Below are 20,332 nucleotides of genomic sequence, written 5' to 3' on the forward strand. Positions count from 1 at the left end.
ACTCAAAGCTACATCTTTATATGCCAGTGGCAAGTTAAAAAAAGCCTCAGGGAGGAAATCACCAAATCATTAAAATCAAATAAGCTTTGAAGAATATTTGGGCTCTGCATTCAGGGGTGGGGAAAGATGTGCCTTTAATTATTTTTTAATTAAATTAACTGTGAGTTTTAAACTTCAGAGCATTAGAAACTGCTTTGATGTTTCACTTCACATATCAACCTTTTAGCACAATATAAACAGTCATGTTCCCCCATCCTGAGATAGGCTTCCCACCATGTGAACACATTCACATGAATTCAAAAGCAGCTGTCAGTGTAGACAAACCCACAAATTCTAGCCATAAAGCAAAGCCTGTGATATAAGTCTATTAATCACTCTTGCCCACGACTGGACAAACACAGAAGATCTTTAGAAAGATATTTCTAAATATGTAACTTCTGTTCTACTGGAATAACCTGCAAGTTATTTACATCCTCCAAGATCTGTATTGAGGCACATCTTATCACCCCTCAGTCACAGGAACATGTGGAACAACAGTTTGGATATTCGAATCCCCAACTGCTATGACCATCAAAGCAGAGATTTCCACTCTAAGAGTACCTAAAGCTCTCCTTGCAAGTGGGATGACCCCTTCCAGGGGAGCATAGTAAGAGAAAAAAATTCATTCTTCCATGGGATTTAGCTCAGCAGGTATAAGACTCCTCCCAAAAGCTCCCATGCCCACTGCCACCAGTGGGGGACAGCAAAACAGCAACTGGAAAACCAAGAACACCCAACAGGAGTGAGCCAAACTAAGGGGGTGTTGCTAATAACTTTGCTGCCTGAAAACACCCTTCGCAAGTTCATCTCAGGCACAGGTACACACAAAGCAGCTTTTTGGTGACAGAACACAGAACTAAACTCCCAGGAAACTCACTATGAATTGGTGATCATTAAGAAGTCGAACAAATTTGCATTACGCAGCCTGCCATGTTTCAAACCAACTTACTTGATCTTCTGATACCTGAACATTTCTTTAGGGATTTAGAGACAGTTCCATTCTTATTCAGAATTTGAGAAAGGTATATATCAGGAATTACCTCTGTATTTTATAACAAACCTCCTATCACAGTATCACGGCAATCGCAAGTACCCTATGGTTTAGCAAACCAAAAGAGAACAAACAAACCTAGTAGAACATGCCCTGCTAGCAACAGAACCACTCTGATTTACAAAGCATCACTGGTTCTCCACCTTGCCTAAATATTTGGCATTTATTTGGGATAATGTTACATAGGCTATGATCAGGTCTAAGATACAAGAACTGTCTACACTGTGAAGGGTAGACAGTGGCTGGCTAATTGGTACCCAGCCTAATCCAGAATATAAAAACCTCACCATACTAAACACAGGAACTCCCTGCTTCATTTTACAGAACAAGAATTCTGACCAGAGCAACAAAAAGCCAGAAACCCACAATCTACTTAATGAAGTCCTGTTGCTCACAGGTTTGAGTTAGCAATAAGAACATTCTCCAAATTATTATACTCTTTGACAACACAGTCTACTGAATATACACTTAAGAAAAAAGTTGTAATTTACAGCACAGAATTAAAAGTTTTATAGAAGATATTTTCTTTAACATACTTTAATTAAAACATGGTGGTTTTAGTTAAGCTGAATTTTATTTTGTTAACGTTTTTAAAGCAGTAAAAATACCTCCTAGGCAAGCATGGGACCAACAAAAGTTCAGAGCAATAGATCACATGGTCAGCTGAACACTAATGCCATTTTTCAATTTCTGTGAAAACAAACTTGCTCCCATGAAGCCCGAATCAGACCCCAAAGCAATAATATGCAGTTGATATAGAGAATGTTTAGAGAAAGTATTCAGATTTATCAGCAATTCTTGTTATAATTGTCATAAGCAACAGCAGTGTGAGTCAGTGTCAGACATAAAAGAAGAAGGGAAAGTAATTAGCACCCAAAGAATAAAACAAGCTCTTGCTTGGCTAGGACCTTGAAGAAAAAATAAGGGGGAGCAGGGGGGAGTGTAGGAAATTGTTCAGGAATGATTTTTGATGTAGTCATAGAGCTCAAAGAAAAAAAAAAGGCAACTAATGACATAAATTAATTCAACTTTATATTCAATGAGAACAGAAAAATGAAATTTGGAATAACGTGATTATCTGATTCAGAGGTTTATCTGACTGATGTCCAGAAGTCCGTCTTGCTGTCCCCTCTGACATTCGTATGCATATGCAGTAGTCTCTTACCACTACAGTGACTAAAAGGTAATTAAAAGTAATTCAGTATTTTAAGAGTCATTTCTAAAATAACTAAAATATATTACCTAACTAAATAACTAAATTATATTACCAAATACAACAAAAGATATTTCAGTCTTTGAACTCTACAATAGCCCCACTCCATAAGACTTAACTAGCTACCGTGAAACCATTTACTTAGATCCTGAGATCCCCTTACTGGGCTCTCTAAAAGCAGCTAAATTATTTTCATTATAGAAAGAATTGATTAAGCTCCTGACATTAGTTAACACCCTGTATCCTATATTCTTGGAAGGGAAAAAAGGCATTTCATTAATTCAACAAATAAAGCGCCCCTGAATGTCAAGTTAAATATTCCAAATTCATCTTAAACTGACCTGCTAACTCATGCAAAAACTGCAAACTCTCCCTAATATTAGATTTTACATCAAAATTAACCCAAAGATCTGGATAAATTTATAAATACAGAAAATCAGACTTTAGAGTTACAAATTTATGTAGACAGTGCAGTAGAAAAGCAACACTGTGCTAAATTAAGCTCCATGAAAGCTGTGACTATCATGACCAGAAGATTTCTTTAATGAAAGATCAAGTTCCCCTTAATAAAGCAGATTTCTCTTGCTTTACATGGGAGTCTGGTTACTGCTTGCATCAGGTTGCCTGCACAACTAATGTTCCCCTGACTCTGCTGTTCTTACACTGCCAGCACTTCTATATGGGTACCTAATGGAGCAACTGCCTCAAGCATGAATTTTTGCTTAAGCTGTGTATTTTTCCCCAGGACATAAGACATTGATCCTACGTGCAGAAAAATGAACAGGCAATTTTTCAGCCTGGACTTACAGCAGGACAGATAGAATACTTTCTCTTCCTTCTTTCCAACAGAGCGCCTAAAAGACAACAGTCACAAATCAACTCCCCATCTCAAACAACATCCCCTCTCTTTTACCATGCCTCACATGTATGCAGGATCATTTACTCCAGTTTGCTCTCAGCAGTTGATAAGTGTTCATATTATCCTTCAAGAGATGGAGCAAGTCTTGTACACAGATTCCTTCCTTCTCCTCATCCTTTACTGTCAGATAAAAAAGTCACACCTAATTCCAGCTTACAGCGGCCAAGTCCATGCCACATGAAGAGTTAGGGATTTATTTTATCAGTTTTCAGGAGCATCCCCTTGGCAGCATTTACCCCTGGCTGTATCACAGCCATCACATGGGTCTAATTTCTGCATCAAAGTACTCCTGGTGATGGAAATGGGGAGCCTGTATGTATGACAGGATTAAAACGAACTCTCCCCCTGCTCATATTTCTGTTCCTTGGTCTTCAACACTTAGGTTCAACAATCTAACCTGACAGATCCAGAAACACTTCTGCAGAAACCCTTGCTCTCCACTGCTTTTCAAAGTTAAACACACATGCATGGTAACAAAAAAGGGGCTGACCATTCTTTAAGTCACCAGTCTGGAAGGCTGGGGGATCAGTTCCTGCAGCTGGCTACAGCGTGTACCTGCTGTGCATTTTAGGCACAGCCTAGGTCACTTGCCACACGTCAACTTTTCTACTACTTGCAACCTAATCAGAGACACAAAAACATGGGGTTGGGGGATTTTTTACACATTTTATCATAAATGATAACATAAGATACCTGTCTATGCCTCTATTACATAACCTTCCTACACATCAATAATATAATAAAAAATTGTAATACAGTAGTTCAGACTGCATCTGTTTTGAAAATTTGCCCTGACTCTTATGCTAACCTCAATAATACTGCTTCTTGAACTTACTCATTTAAAACATGAGGAGAAACAATGCAGACCAATTCTCCCATTATGCAATACACAGCCACCAAATTCCTAATCTTTCAGGCAGTGCCAAAGAACATGCCAATTTCTGTACACACAATCACAGTGGGTCATGCTGAAATCCCTAGTGCAATTGCTGGAGTTTATATGGCTTTACCAGGTGCTTCTCATATGAACTATGAGAATATTTTACAATTAGATGAGCAGATCTGAACAAAAAGACTTCCACAATCTCAGCTTATGTATCTAAGTGAACACACCAAATCAAGTTCCCGTTGGAATGAATAGCAAGACAAGCAGGTGTCACAGACATCTTTTCATTAAAAATCCTTTCTTAGGATTTTTCTTCCTGAGAAGCTGAGAGGCTTCAAAAACAAAATGTAAACAATGGTTACCTGCTGCTGTGGAATGCATCAGGTGTGTCTGTGATTGGCCCATCTTGGACGTTTATAATTAATGGCAAATCACAGCCCAGTTAGCTTGGACTCTCTGTCCGAGACACAAACCTTTATTATTCATTCCATTATATTCTTAGCTTAGCTAGCCTTCTGAGATGAAACTTTTCCTTCTATTCTTTTTAGTATAGTTTTAATGTAATATACATATATCATAAAATAAGAAATCAAGCCTTCTGTAACATGGAGTCAACATTCTCGTCTCTTCCCTCACCTGAAAACCCCTGTGAACACCATCACAGGCAGGCTTTGATCTTGAGGCACCAAATTCTTCAGAAGAGAGGAACCCTCTAAGAGAAAAATAATGCTCTAAATGAAACATCTGAACTAAACACTTTCCAGTTTACAGGCTAGTGTGACCTAGGCACAACTGTACATAAGAAGTCACTGAGAGGAAGTCCTCTACAACAGAGGTTACTAGCCATCAACAAAGGTGTTAAACTACTTGCGAAGTATTAACAGATTTGTTCTATTACAAACTTTACTTCAAGGGGGATGAGTCAAAATGTGGGATTCCTGCTTCAGCAGAAATAAAATTAAGCACTTAAAATATTTGGCAAACTATCATATTCAGTCAGAGGAGACCTTGATATTCAGTTTTTATTATTACCAATCAGGCTTTAGAGAGACTGTATTGATTGTGTATTGCAAACACAAGACACAAGGACTGTGCACTATGAGGAAAACTACAGCATGGCTGGACTGTGCATCCATGCACTTGACCATACCTTGGATCAGTGAGGAGACAGATCACAATACAAGCAGTCCTAATTATGGACAACAGGAATATTTATAACAGATTAGAGACAACTGTCTTTGTAACTTGCCCCCAGTATATTATTTTATGTAATTTATAAAAGAAACACACTTACAAACAGTATTTTCCACAATTACTGAGTGGGTAAAGAGTGAGACAGAGAAACTGGCAACCAGCACACCAAGTACTCCTACATACCCAACATCAACGCTTGATGCGTCCTCAGAGGCAGATGAACCACTGCTGCCTTTACTATTATTTTCAGCACAGCACAGATTCCTCTGCATACAGGAACAGAAATTCCTCTCCAGCACACACACAGATGAGTAACTAGAAAGCATTCTTAATTGCTACATAAATCACATGTGGCTACTTAGCATAGCCAAATACACGTCTGCATAGGAAGCACTCTCCTCAAAACTGTCTGCAGTACTTCATCAACCTCACAGAACAGCAAGCACACCAACAGGAAAGCAGCAATGACTCACCCCAAGTCAATTCATACCTGTCTACAGAAATGTGCAGGCTTTGACACAGGCACCTGAACCCATACAAAAGCCTGACAATGCAGCAGTCAGGTAAGTGCTGCACTGAAACTAGGGGCATGACAGCATGCTGGGCTAGCTTCAGTCCCATCAGGGCACACATCTACCATCTGTGGGACTGCTGGTTTGAAGACCTTTCCTGAATGTTGGTCTCAAAAGGCACAAATTCATATGTGTGTGTGTGTCAGATTTATATACATAAATCTAAATATTTTGTGTGTGTGTGTGTGTATATATATATATATATATATATATATATATATATATATACATATATATATCTAACATCTAATTTTTTTTTAATGTGAGCATGCATCTCTAAGAGCCCTACTACTTCTACCTAAGAATGAAGTGCAAGATATACTGAATAGCCTGGCCCAATGTGCTGCCTGCACATTGGCCTTATCTGCCTATCCATGAGGAGAGCTGAACAAGAGACCTGTCACTCCCACGTCTCTCTTCAAGAAGCTTACATTGCTTGTCTTGACTCACTAGTATAGTGTCACAGGCAAAATGCTGCATTACTTACCAAGCACTTAATCCGAAACTCTCTGTTAATCAGTTTATTTAGAATCACAGAATATACTCAGTTGAAGGGGACCCACAAGGATAACCAAATTCTAACTCTTGACCCTACATAGGGCACCCCAAGAATCACACCATGTGCCTGTGAGCATTGTCCAAACATTTCTTGAACTCTGTCAGGCTGGTGCTGTGACCAGTTCCTTGGGAAGCCTGTTCCTGGGCCTGATCACCCTCTGGGTGAAGAACCTTTTACTGATACATAGCCTAAGCCTTCCCCTGACACACTTTCAGGCCATACCCTTGAGTTCTGTCACTGGTTACAAGAGTGGAAAGATCAGTACCTGCCCCTCCATTTCCCCTCACGAGGAAGCTGCAAAAGGCAATAAGCTCTCCCCTTAGTCTCCTGTTCTCCAGGTTGAACAGATCAAATGACCTCAGGCACTCCTCATATAGCTTCCCCTCAAGACCCTTCAACACCTTCATTGCCCCCCTTTGGACACTCCCCAATAGCTTAGTATCTTCCTTACACTGTGCCCATTCCTCACAGTTTTGGGCACTATCTTCCTTACATTGCCCAAGACTACACATGGCACTCAAGGTGAGGCTGCCCCAGGGCAGAGCAGAGTGGAACAATCCCCTGCTGCCTTGCCCAGCTGGCCATGCTGTGCCTGATGCACCCCAGGACACTCTTGGTCCTCCTGGCTGCCAGGGCACTGCTCAGATTCAACTTTCCCTTGACCAGGACTGCCAGGTCCCTTTCCACAGCGCTGCCCTGCAGCCTCTCATTCCCCAGTCTGTCCATACATCCAGGGTTGCCCCATCCCAGGGGCAGAATATGTCACTTGCCCTTGTTAAACTTCATACAGTTGGTGATTGCCCATCTCTCTAATTTATCAATGTCTCTCTGCCTTTGAGGGACTCAACAGCTCCTCTCAATTTAGTGTCATCGGCAAATTTATTTCGTATTCCTTCTAGTCCTGCATCCAAGTATTTAATGAAGATGTGGACAAGTTCTGGACTGAGGATGGAGTCCTGCAGAACTCCATGAGAGGCCAGCTGACAGTCTGTGATGATTCATTCTGACCCTTTGTGCCCAACCCATGAGCCAGCAGTGTTTGCAACTGTTAATTCAGCACAGGTGCCACTGACTGAAGAGATAAACTTCTGGAGAGACTACAGAAGAGACAAACTTCTGTATCATCAGTTTCTACTTCAGTTATTCTTCATAATTTTGCTTTTGCTGTAGCTAGATGTTAATCAGCAGGATCCTCTTCCAAAATGGTCATTCTGATATTATTCTTACACACTGATCTACAGCTGAAATAACAGATAATGAAAAGGAGGTATCAAATTTTCTCATTAAGTAACTTTTTATTGGGTTTTTTTCAATCTCTTCAGTGTATTCAAATGACTTTGAGCTCTGCTGCTCTGCAGAGCACTTTCCTGGATTCACCAGACTCTTCAGTTAAAAGAAAAGTCCTTGTGTCTGCGTGTCTGTTCACATGTGTCTGAAGAAGCCTGAGTCTAAACATTTTGGACCATAAAGTTGCCCAATAATTTTTGACTTCAGCAAAACTCCACAACTCTGCCCTTCTGCTTTGCACTTAAACCTTCACAATTATCCCAACTCAATTACATCACTGAGTTCACAAAATACCCACACTAATTAAATGCTCTTCATCTAACTAATGTGAAGCCTAGCTACTATACCCCAAGACTCTGATAAGTGAATCAAAGCCTTTTTTTCTCCAACAAAAGGAAAAATAAATAATCAGTGTTTCTCTGGTGGTATTTAAATAAATGTCAATAAAAAAGTTAATAATACATTGTTTGTGCTCCCAAAGTTTATAGATAAGTAACTGCCTGAGATGCAGTTAATATGGTATTAATACAACAGACTTTAGAAAACAGTGGAAAGGTTAAGAGTTACTCATCTAGTCTGAATATTATCTGCTGCTGGTGCTGCACTCGTGACCCTTAAATTGCTGAATCTAACAGCACCCATCACATGTTTTAGTGACTTGAACTCTGACTAGGACTGTATGTTAATCCACCTCTCCTAAATCTGTTTCTTAAATTTTTGTATGCGCTAGGAGTTACTATTTCATATAGTTAAGTCCTCAAAATTTCAACCGATGATTCCAAGAACCAACCGTGATGATAAACCAGCGTATGGCAATCAGCATCCTCTGCACAGAGCATAAACTTCATCTCACTTCCAGAGGCTGTCAGACACCAGCAGGGGACTCAGAGTTCACCACAAAATGGCCATCAAGCCCCTCCAAATTACTGACACACACGCCACATCAAATCCTCTGAGAGAAGAGTGAGGCAAAAACACAAAATAAGGACCACTAGTTTATCATCACAGTGATGTGGGCTTAAAATAGACACAATCTCTACCCTATTCATTCCTTCAGCCCTTAACTTTCAAGTATTTCTGTTGCGACAATGTTTATCCCATAATATTCACTGACTGCCAAATGAATTAAAAAAAAAAAAAGAACAAAATATTACTGGATATTTTTAGTTGCCTTTTTTAAAACAAGTTTCATGACTACATGTCAAACCTAAACTTTCTGGCTCCAAAGCAAGCCTATAATTAGAAACCTCATTTTTTCTGGTAGTCAGGAGAGCCGTTTTCCCTAGGGAATGTTACTAAAAGGAAACCCAGGAAGAGTCGCAATGGCCAAACAATGTAAAACATTATTAATGGACACTGGTAACACAGAGACATCCTAACTAGGCTCGAGCAGCTACAAATTGCATTTTACTACTAGAAATTTCTTACCAATTCAAATGGGTTTTTTAATGATCTCTCTTCCTCTCAATTACATGCCTCAACCTACTGAGCAAATTAATGTGGAAGAAACCTAAAAAAGAAGTGCCCAGAAGTTCATCCTACTTCTTCCCGTTTTCACCAGCTCACCCATTAAAAAAAATTGCTACATCCTTCCCTTCAAACCTCCTTCTCCAACAGTGAAATGAGAGACAGCTGATTACCTTGTCAGGACTAGCTAGGGATGAGACTGTCACCCCTCTGCCTTCTGCCCTTGCCCTTTACACCTCCTCTGCTCTTACCTATCTGCTTTCCATTTCCAGCTTTTCTATGAATTTCCTTTCCCACCACCATTACCACAGTTGCAAATCCCACTGACATGCAGAAAGGACAGCCACAAAGGCAATGTCATGGCAGAGTGCACTGGGTGAGGGTGCAGGGGAAGGAACTTAGCAGGTCTGGAAGCTGTGAAGACCAAGACTAGTAAGGGGAAAAGAGAGGGAGAAATCAGACCCCAGAGAGGGAAGGACCAGTGTGGACAGTGAGGCAATGGGGACATTCTTGGGTGCAGAAGGAACACATGCATTTTTGGAAGCTGCCAACAGAAGAGAGTGCATTTTTCTTGCAAAAACTTTTACAGAGCCCTGTATGAAATGGTAGAAAAACAGACCACACAGCAGCATTTTGGGTTTTTACTCCAAAGAACAAAGCAGCATCCAAGTGTCAAACTTCCTATATCCAAGCCATTTTGCACTAGACATCAACCAGAACTCTCTCACATTTTGTGTGCAAAGTATTCACAACTCAGATGCTGAACAGAACCTGCAGGAATGGCCCTCTTTTAACTGGGATCCATGACCTTCATAGCACGGCCAGCTTCCCAAAGCAAGGTTTCCCAAAGTAGAGTGATGTCCTGTCTCACAGATTCCTCACACATAAGAGCAGAGAGAGAGCTTTACTACAGCCTCTTCTCATGTTTCAAACCCTTACAGTTACAGTGGAAGGGGCCCTCAAACATAGAGCAGGCAGAACCAAGAACAGGGATGTCCTCAGGTTTTTGCAGTCATCCAGATAGAAAACTTGAGCTCAGCATGGCTTGGAACTAGCCACCTCCAATGCCTAAAAGACATTGGGCTATTGGACAGTGGTCCATTGAGACCCCTGGGAAAGGAAACAATTGCAAGGATTTACATCAACCCTGCTCAAAGTGGGATAATTCAGGGAACTGGCATGTGGAAGGAAAGTGCAGAAAACATACACAGGAAGATGCACATCCCTCCAGCATATGGTGGGGCTTGCAGCAGCAGGCACGACTGGTTTCAATTTTCCTGAAGGATGGGGGTGAGTGGGAGGAAACAGGGAGAGAAAGGGGTCAGTTTTCAAAAGTTTGCCAAACAACTTACTTTGGTATTTTCTCTACAGAGAATGGACCATTTCCAAAGGCTTGATCATACAGAAGCACTGGTCTGATCTTGCAAAAGCCTACATACATGGTTAACTTTACCTCACCTGAGTAGTCAGACTGGCAGGAGAAAAATATTTACAGTTCTGCCTTTTTCATTTATAAAATGACTCATTGCAAACATGAAACACAGCCACACTGAGCTTAATCTAGTCTCTGACACTCAAATTTTACAAGAGACACAGCTGATAAGAAACCTTAAATAAAGCTAAACTTTCAGGAGCAATAAGACAGCAAAAGGCAACATGCATTTTTATTCCCACTGCCCTCAGACTGAAGTATTTCTTGCTTAAGAAATAACTTGGGGACCACTGCTGTACCCTAAAACACCATACTGCCTATTATCTACTGCAAAGGTTTTATGCTGCAATTTTCTTTTAGAAGTGGTATAGAAATGGGAAGAGTTGCCTTAATCTTTAATCACTCTACAGATCCTAAGCAAAGACCAAAGGTACTATCACAAAATTTTTACACCAGAACTGCAGTCAATTCATTAATCCTGTCTCATTAGCAGAATTTGATGTATTTAAGCCCATCCTTGCCCAATTAGATGAAGACAAAAACTCACTACTTACGCAAGTGAATTTTGTTTTCTCTTTCTTCTCTTTGGAAATCCATACATAACAAGGCTAAACACAGTACTGAGTTTTTCTCAGTTTTTCTGCAGGCACAGCTGCAAACCAAATGCTCTAAGCCGTTTTTTCCCTGCAAGAAAGGGGGCAGAGGGAGCTAAGACAGAAGGATAAATGTAACTGCCAGCACTTAAAGGTCTTCTGCAACAAGAGAAACACACACTGGAGAACTTAATATTTGTGTAGTTGAGAAAGACACAGAAACAATAACTATCAGCTTCCCTCTTTTCTCTTCGCTCAAGGGGACATAGTATGCATTTTTTAACTAAACCTCAAATACAAACCAAAAGTAACATCCTCATCCCTACAAAGAGGCTTATTATGACTGTTATTGCTGGAAGGGGAAACTCTTACTGGCCACATGACTGTTGAAATCTGCATTCAGCATTGTTTGGAGGGGTTTTTTTTCTTCTCTCTATAAATCATCAGCTAAGAGCAACTGGTAGTAACTTTATGACTAGAAATACTAGCTGAGTATTTCTGATGCTGCAGAGTCAGCAATACAGATGAATTTGTTCCAGCCTAGTAAATACATACTTAGATATGTATCCTGCAACACCTCACTGCAGTATTCTTTTGGGAAGCAATACTAGAGCAGAATATAAAATTTTAGTTATGGGGAGTTGTGGTTTTTTTCCCCAGTCCCTCTTGCTAGGAATTATTCATTTGCTAACAATTAATGCATTTGCACAACTTACTACTTATACAGCTAATATTTAGAAACACAACTCATACAATAGCATTAGAAAGATGTGTATGTTTTTAGGATCTGAATTAAGACATGGACCCTCTCCCATGTCACAATACAGTAACTACACTGAGGCAAACAGCAGTTAGGTATTTATTCCCACAGTACTGTCACGCCAGGATCCTCCTCTCTAAGGGCCAGGTGGCAGCCAGTGCTGGCCAAACAGGTTACCAGATGAAGTTCAGGGACACTCCACAGTACTCAGCAGCTTCCAGAGAACACCTGAGGTTAATGGGAGGCTGAAACTCAAAATGGATGAGACAAAAACAAACACTGAGGAGAGGTGTCAAGAGAAGTACCCTGGAGAAGCAGCCATGACCTGGTACATAGCTGGTCCCAACCTATTTGCTCCAAGTGCCCAAGCTCAGGTGTAGGAAGAGGGTGTGCCCAGGCTCCCTGCCAGACTTTGCAAAGGAAATTGAAGTTCAAGAGAGCTCTTGCACTTCCTCAAACGGGAGCAGGAGTTTCCTGAGGGGCAGCTAGAGGGTTTCAATTTAAGCAAATCACAAATAACCTCAGAGAAACAGAAACCAAGATTGGCTTTCTGCAGCAGAATGCAGCCTACAGGAATGGCTGTGGGCAACAAATGATGTTTTTTGACAAGTGCCACAGGTAGACCAGAGGGCAGCTGACATATCCAGGCTTTCAAAAGCAAGTTTATAACCAGGTTCCCACAGCAGCAGTAATACTAACACTGAAATGCAGTAGGGAAAACTACTAAGAGCTTGTAGAAAGAAAGAGACACTGAACAGAAAGAAGGCACTGATGCTGGTGGGAGCAGATGAAGAAGTAGCATAAACAAAACAGGCTCGCTAGTCTATAGTTTCCAAAGACACCAGCCATCTCTACAATGAGATCCTGTGCTTCAGAAAGAGAGAAATGAGGGGGGATAGACTGCTTAGCTAAAAAAGTGTGACGTTTACCCTATATGGTTTAATGACTGCTCTGGGTCGGACAGGTCCTCCACTGAATTTCAACGCTGCCCACACAAGGGGCTGGTTCGGAGTTTTTGCTTTATATTTAATTAGTTCTTCACCTCAAAGCCCCACTTGCCCGAGCCTGAATGCTTAAACCAAGCCACTTAAACACTTCAGAGGGCCTTTCGCTGCCAACAAACCAGCTGAAGAGGCTGTCATTCACCTCGGAAGGAGCGAGGAGGCAGAGGCGGCAGCGGGGCCGACAGCGCGGTCACCCACCGCACAAGCAGGGATTTCTGCTCACATCCCTGCCCGCCGGGCAGTGGGGGTCCCTCAGCCCGGCTGCCGAGAGGGGCACGCTGGCGAGGCCACTCCAGCGACCGCCGCTGTGACGGGAGCCGCGCTGGAAGCCTGCCGAGGGAAGCCCTTCCCGGCCGCCTCCTCCCCGCTCCGTCCCGCCGCCCAGGCGGCTCCGTGGGTCCTTCCCCGTGGGGGAAGGGGCGGCGGACACGTGGAGGCCGAGCCGGAGGGAGCCCAGCCGGAGGGAGCCGGCCCGGCCCGGCCGGCAGCAGCTGCCCCGTGCGGCGCAGCCGCCCCTCCTGCCCGGCGCACGGCACTCACTTGTGGGGCGGCGCGGCTCTTGCCCGGCGGCCTCCTGAAGAAGGAGGTGCGCGCGGTGAAGAAGAACTCCTCCGACTCTTCCTCCTCCAGGCTGCTGTACCCGCTGCTCATGCTGCTGGTTCAGGTCATCGGCGGCGGCGGGGGCTGCTGGTGGTGCTGGGGCCGGGCGGCGGAGAGCGCCGTCCCGGCCGCCGCATGGGGCCCCGCCGCTGCCGCTCCTCGCCCAGCCCGCGGGGTCCGGGGAGGAGGAGGAGGAGGAGCCGCGGCTCCGGCGGCCCCGCTCCCGCCCTCGCTCCGCTCCCTTCCTGCCGCGCGCGTTCCCGGGCAGCGCCGCCCCCGCCCGCCCGGGCAGCAGGTAAGGGCTGCGGGAGGCTCCTTCCCGGCCCCACGCCCCGCCGCGTCCTGACCCCCTCCCCGTCTCGGGCCGGCGCCTCCGCACCTCCATGCTCATTACAGCAGCGAGGCAGCTAAGGGGGGCCTTGCTGAAGTAAAAAGTTCCCAAACCTTTCCCTAATAATTACTCAATTTCACTCTTCTATGCACTGTAAGAGTAGCCATTTAAAAAATGACTGACGGCGAAGTACTGGGGAGAGCTTTTCCCTTACAGTTATCCCAGCAGTCCGTGAATTCCGGCTGAGCAGTCACAGCCTCCAGCTCCGCAGCCGCCGCGGTGCCCGGCCGGGGCCGCCCCGCGCACCATCATCAGCACATGGACTATTAAGTCAATGGAATTCATGGCCCCAGGCTGTAGCGAGGAGGGAGGCTTGTGAAGACTCACCAGGGATTAGATATGTGTGCAGATAGCAAGAATATCCAGATCTGCAACTGGAAAACGTATTTAAAGCACAAAAGTCCTGATAAGACACAGGGGAAACATCACACTCATTACTACTGGGGGAAATGACAGACAATGCCTGAAGGCCAGATCACTCCATAATTACCTGCCTCAGAGTCTCATGTCTTCCCTTAATTTATCTAGGGCTGGTCACTGTCACCGACAGGATACTGGGTGTAAGGTACGGCTTCCTAAAGCTGTGCAGCTGCCCGTAAGAGCAGATTTGCCTTTCCTGCACGCCCTTAGCCCGGTGTTCCTGCTGTCCCCTGTGCCACAGCGCTGGTCCCATGGGGGGAAGTGAGTCACATCAGCCACTTGCTGCCGGAGCAAACCCTGAGACATGGGGATCAGAAAGGCCATACCTTTCAGCAACAGTACAGCCTCAGATTAAAGGTATTTGATGTTGCACGTTGACACATCAGTTCCCGTGGTCTCAGTACTCAGATACAGATGTAATCTGGGACACCATTAGCAAACATCTGCTTTCCCTCTTCCTGATCCCCATTTCGTTGATCCCTCACACACTCCTCATTTGCTGTGCGTGGCTGCTCCTATCCCAAGCGGAGAGTGGGTCTGTTTCTGCCAGTAAGTGCTCCTCCTGGACCGGGTATGCCTTATATATTGATAAAGTCACCTCAAAACTGGCAAAACCACTCACACTGAGAACTAAAACCAGTCAGTCAGTTGGGAGGTGTTAAATCCTTACTTTCCTGTAAACTCTGATTCTTCCAGATTTTCATATGGAGTTTGGCATCTGGCAGATTAGAAGGTATCATAGCTTTTAAAAACAAAGAATTGAGTCTAACAACGTAGATGCAGATGTGTCAGCTCTTGAGCCTACTTGTTGGCACTGTAAAGCCCTGTGGTATGCAAGATAGCTTTAAGTTGAATGCCAAGTTACTTGAATGCAACTAAAATGTATTAAAATGCTCTCTGTAGACAAACAAGGTTTGTGTTACCTGGCTTGCTGAGCCCAGCCCCATGCCAAGAGGAAGTCACACCAGAGATCTGCTGGGCATGCCCCTGAACCTGTCCAAGACCCAGCAACTCCAGTTTACAAAACTTTTGGGGAAAACACCCATGTCCATGATCACAGTTAAGGTGAAGGATTTTAAGTGGCTCAGGTGTGATTAAAAATGGCATTTGTGTTTTCAAACTACAAATGTATTTTTATATATTATCTGCTGGCACACTTGATGGACTGCCCAGGAACAAGATTCATAGCTGTGTGTATAGCTTGTTTGCTTGGCTGCAGTCTCAAACCTGATAGTGTGTGGGTGGAACTTGAGGCTGGCAAAGAGGATCATTGAGACAATAAGCTGCTGCAACAGAGCTCAAGTTCATCTGTGCAAGATCAGTTGCAAGTCCTGGGCTCAAGTTTATACATTCCCTAGCAGCAAGGCACAGCATTCACCTCATCTGTAAAGCATCATTTATACTGATAGCACCAAATTCACATTATCATTTTCTCTAGCTGCAACAAAAAACAATGAAGAAAACATGTCTAAGTTTTCTGTGATATATCTTCCAGCATGAGTTCAGTCCTCCACTGTAGCTCAGTTTTTAAGACTACTAATTTTGACAAGAGATTTTTTAGTTCAATTTTTTTTTCAAACGTGGCACTGACCCAAACAATTCACCTCAAGGTACAAACAGATGTGATGCCTTTTAGTGTTGATTTGTTTGGTGCTTGAAAGTAACATACCCAAAAAGAAGTATTTTTCAAGGGTGTTACTTACAGATCAATTGGTACCCTTGTCACTGTCCCCAGGCTACTCTCTGCCCATATTTTTAAGATTTCTATCCCCTGATGAGTACTCTTCCACATTCTCAAATTGACTTTTCAATCTTACCTAGGATTTTAATCTTACCTAAAATTGATTCAAGGCTCTTTGTTAGGTGCTGCACTGAAACATCTACACTACAACACTTGCACTACTTTTGGTTTATTCTGACAGGCCTCTTAAATAGTCAACAAAGAAAATGCAAACAGCGCTTCATAATGAAAATAAAAATAGCCACGTGTCAGGATAGTAATAAGCTTTCTGAAAGCATACTTGTTCTTAGGGAGAATTATGGATTACTGATTAAGTAAAAAAATTAACTTAAAGGCCAAGGAATATGGCACAGGAGTGAGACCTGAAACACAGAACATTACGAGGCTCTCCATCAGTCCTTCTGAGAAATTATCCCATCCCATAAGAAATTAAGCTGTCAATCAGTTATCATAGGATCATGCAGGCAGTTAGCAAGAAGAGAAGAGGGAGATGCTTTTTTGAGATGAATCATTATGTTCAAGTAGCAAGTAGTGCTACAAAGGCACCCATGAAGAAAAAGAGAATGAACTTTTTTTAAATTAAAGCTTGATGACATAGATAGAATTTCATAGTATTTTTAGACTGTGGCCGGTTAAAAGTGGTTGCTCAAGTAACACAACCTAAAATAGTAATAGGCACTCTATTTCAAAGCAAGAATCTCATTAATAAAATATGAATAAAAAGCAATCACAAAGATAACCTGTGTGACATACACTGATTTGTTGTATAGGAGAAAAAACAATAATTTAAATGACTGTTCCTTTCTAGGATAAAATTCAGTTTTAAAGCACTTTGTGGTTTTGGAGAGTCAGCTGAGACAAATGAAATATCAAGCATAGCTTCCAGAGAAGCTTAGGACTTCCTCAATGGCAAAACAGCTGTGAATATCTTTATGAATTGGGCAAGAATTAGGACTTTGAACTACCCTGACTGAAATAACCCTTAGAACCAGACATCAGTTTGCATAGAGGTGGATTGCTTGACAAGGTCCTGCAGCTTTATTGCTTTATTCGTATTAAAATATCACTCTATTGAAGTAATCAAAATACCTCAGGAAAGTATGGTTGAACAGGATTACACGGATTATTAGTTCAGTCAATTCATCTCCTGCTCTGAAGAATAACCAAGTACTATACACCATCCCTAACAGTCCTTTAGCTAAACCATTCTTAAAATGCAGCGTGGTGCTGTGGCACCTCCACTATAGGCCATCCCTTCCAGTCTTTAAGTTATTTCTTGAGTTAGAGAGCTTTTATTAACATCTCATTTTAAATCCTTATCCCTGCCCATTTGTTTCTTAACAAAAGAAACAGAGGTAGAACAGTTCATTGCTGGCTTTTTAGAGAAAACTTTTGAGTGAGGACTCTTTGTTCCTCCCATTCTTTGCTTCCCAGACTAAACAAAAGGACAACTGATAAAACATCCTATGGAGTTTACATTAACTCCATTACCAACTGCATGATGTTTACATGTTTCTAAAACATCCCCTCAGCCCTCTGACAGAGAAACTGGGAGGACTCATTGAAATGGGAAAGCTGCAAAACATTGACTTGGCCAGTAATTCTGCTTTGAGGCTCGGGACCAAGATGTTCACTTCTGCACACAAGCCTTGGTCTTCTCTCCAGGCTTGTGCCAGAACACATCAAAAGGCATTGGGTCAAAGGAGCAGGAAAGGAAAAAGCAAGGTATGACCTGGGTCGGAGGGTCCTGTGGCATTTAAGACTACATTTCTATTATAATTTAAAAAGTAATGTGGAGATCTCAAGAAAAGAATTCCTCCCTTTCTATCTCCCCTTTTCAGTCTCCCCTGTCTGAAATCCTGCAAGGGTGCTTGGACACTCTGGCAAGCAGGACCTGTGGTGGCCCCACAGCTGTGGGCAGCAACCTCCTGTGGGGTGGGAGCAGTGAAGGGAAGCAGGACATGGGCTGAGGGAAGGAAAGGTCATCACAGGGACTAAACTTCTTATACCCTCTAAGTCTGCTTTAGTATCCCTCCAGTTTCACCAGTGCTTTTCAGGAAGAGTCTCATTAACAACCCTTGCAGTATTTTATTCTAGCTGCTATGGATTTGCCAGATGCCCCTAGCCCCTGGCTGTTTCAGGAACCCTTTTTGTCATTTCTGGGGTGCTGTGAGTCTCTCTCCCCATCTCATTTTCTGTCTTCATATGTCTTTGCAAACCCTGTTCCTGACCCCAGTAGTCTTATTGATGATCAGTCCCTGTGGGACATACTAAATCTTAGGATATGCTTAGGAGTGAAATTCAAAGGGGTTCCCACTAAATAGCACATTGGATTTGGCTTCTGTGTAACACATTTAACTGGGAAATATAATTATTCCATTATGTTAGCTATTTAAATTATGCCCATATAACAAAAAAACATGTCCTAAAAACAAGTTGCAGAGGAAGAAAGACAGCTTGTAACAGACTGTCCTTTTAAAATTGGAATAAATAATTAATCGTGTGGGCTTAGTTTTTTCTACATTCCAGCTGAAAACAGTAGTAATTTCAAATGATCAAAGGAAAGCAATAAATTTGAAATACAACTAACACAGACCATCTACTCAGGCCTGCAGTTTCCTTACACCAGTAAACTTTCTGTTTACTGATTTCTTCCATTTGTCTTGAATTAATAGTTCAGGTCTGTTTAGTACCACTGGCAGCAGTGACAATTATCCTTTGATTCATACCCCAGCAACTTGTTAATTCAAACAAGGTCATTCCAGCCATGCAGACTGAAAACAAACAGGAGCCAGGTAAACAGCTCTCCCCATCCCGTGGTGAAGAAATGCCATGGGGACACGTACTTGTTATGGCAGTCACAACCTTAGACAGCATTGTCAGGAATCCTTTTCTGGCTCTTCAAATTCTTGATTCTAACCAAACCTTAAGCTCCTTTAGTGCAACTTTTTATCCAAACTCCTCAGAAAGAATGGGATATAGCTGGAAATGAAAAATAACCTGTGTAATCACTTCCTTATATGTGTGCACATTGTCCCTCACCAGATCTCTGTTCTTCATCTACCATACTTGGACTGGTCAGATGATAACAGAAAGCCAAGTTCACCTTTCCCATCCCAAGCTTTGTTCTCAGACCAGTCAGACCTACATTAGTTTGAAGGGGGAGAGAAAGTGGATGGAACAAGAAGACTTGTGCTTGTCTCCTTTCTTGTGATGCTACAAATCTATGGCCACCTACCTAAATCCACAGTTTGACTGAAATCAGTACAGCTATTCATAATTTCAAACATGCACATAGTTTGGAGGATTCTTCATCTTGTGGCTACCTAAAGCTATAAAGATAAAATTGTACCTTTCTAACCGTTTTGGAATGACCAACATCCTTGTGTTAGAGTCTGACAGCTTTCCAGAATATTCTACACCTTTTTGTCTCAAACAGATATGTCATCAATTCTGCTTAGAAGGATGACTCAGTGTTGGCCAGGATAAGGCTAAAAGTACACCCTTCCCCAAGGGACTATTTCTGCAGTTTGAAGATACTGACATGGAGTCTGGCCTCATCATGTGGTATCAGCACTCACCTTCCCCCATCCTGCCCTGCCCCAAAACCCACTGGGACCAACTGAAAGACTCCCATTGCCTTATCAGCCTTGATAAGGCTGATAAAGCAGTCCTTTGCTGTACTGGCGTGCATTTTCCTATCAGTATTTTTGCATCCCAGTTAGGCAGAAGTGCGCTCCAAAACAGATAGGCATGTTAGTAATTTTCCTTTCTTCCTCTCCTGTTGATTATAGACTGCATTATTAAACAGGTACTTTCTTGTCAAAGATCCACAAAAGTAGATTTTATAATACAAATTATGAAAAAATACTTCACATGTCTGAAATATGTTTAATCAGGGGGCTCGAGAGAGCTGTGCACATGTACTGAAGTGAGAATTGCCCTGCCCTTCACTCTCATTTCCAAGGCTTGATTGGGGATATGTCAGTACTAGTAGGAATTCAAAGGTGAGAACCATGTTCCATCTGGCAATCCATTCCCTGCAGCAATAGGCTTTTTAGCTTATGCTGTAGCCAGCCCCAACAATGTCAGACAAAGTCTGTCAGGACCCAGAGGTAGCTCAGAAGCTCCAGCTCAATAAACAGGTAAATAAACATCCTTACTCACACAGTCCCATTGATGTGAATAGTCAGACATGAGTATA

The 20,332-nt window shown here is 42.6% G+C and overlaps 1 protein-coding gene across 3 annotated transcripts in view; it reads right to left on the reverse strand.

Moving 5' to 3' along the window:
- RASSF3 (Ras association domain family member 3) overlaps positions 1–20,332 on the reverse strand; it is a 79,804-nt gene that overhangs the window by 40,085 nt on the left and 19,387 nt on the right. The window contains exon 1 of one of the 3 annotated variants that reach the window (XM_066549743.1): positions 13,517–13,712. The exons of the other annotated variants lie outside the window; for them this stretch is intronic. Coding sequence (XP_066405840.1) covers positions 13,517–13,627 — 111 coding nt within the window. The 5' untranslated portion in view covers positions 13,628–13,712. Of the gene's footprint in view, positions 1–13,516; positions 13,713–20,332 lie in introns of those variants that run through there. 3 annotated transcript variants of the gene reach the window in all.

The sequence above is a fragment of the Molothrus aeneus genome, chromosome 5 (assembly GCF_037042795.1).
Source record: "Molothrus aeneus isolate 106 chromosome 5, BPBGC_Maene_1.0, whole genome shotgun sequence".
Classification (NCBI taxonomy): Eukaryota; Metazoa; Chordata; class Aves; order Passeriformes; family Icteridae; genus Molothrus; species Molothrus aeneus.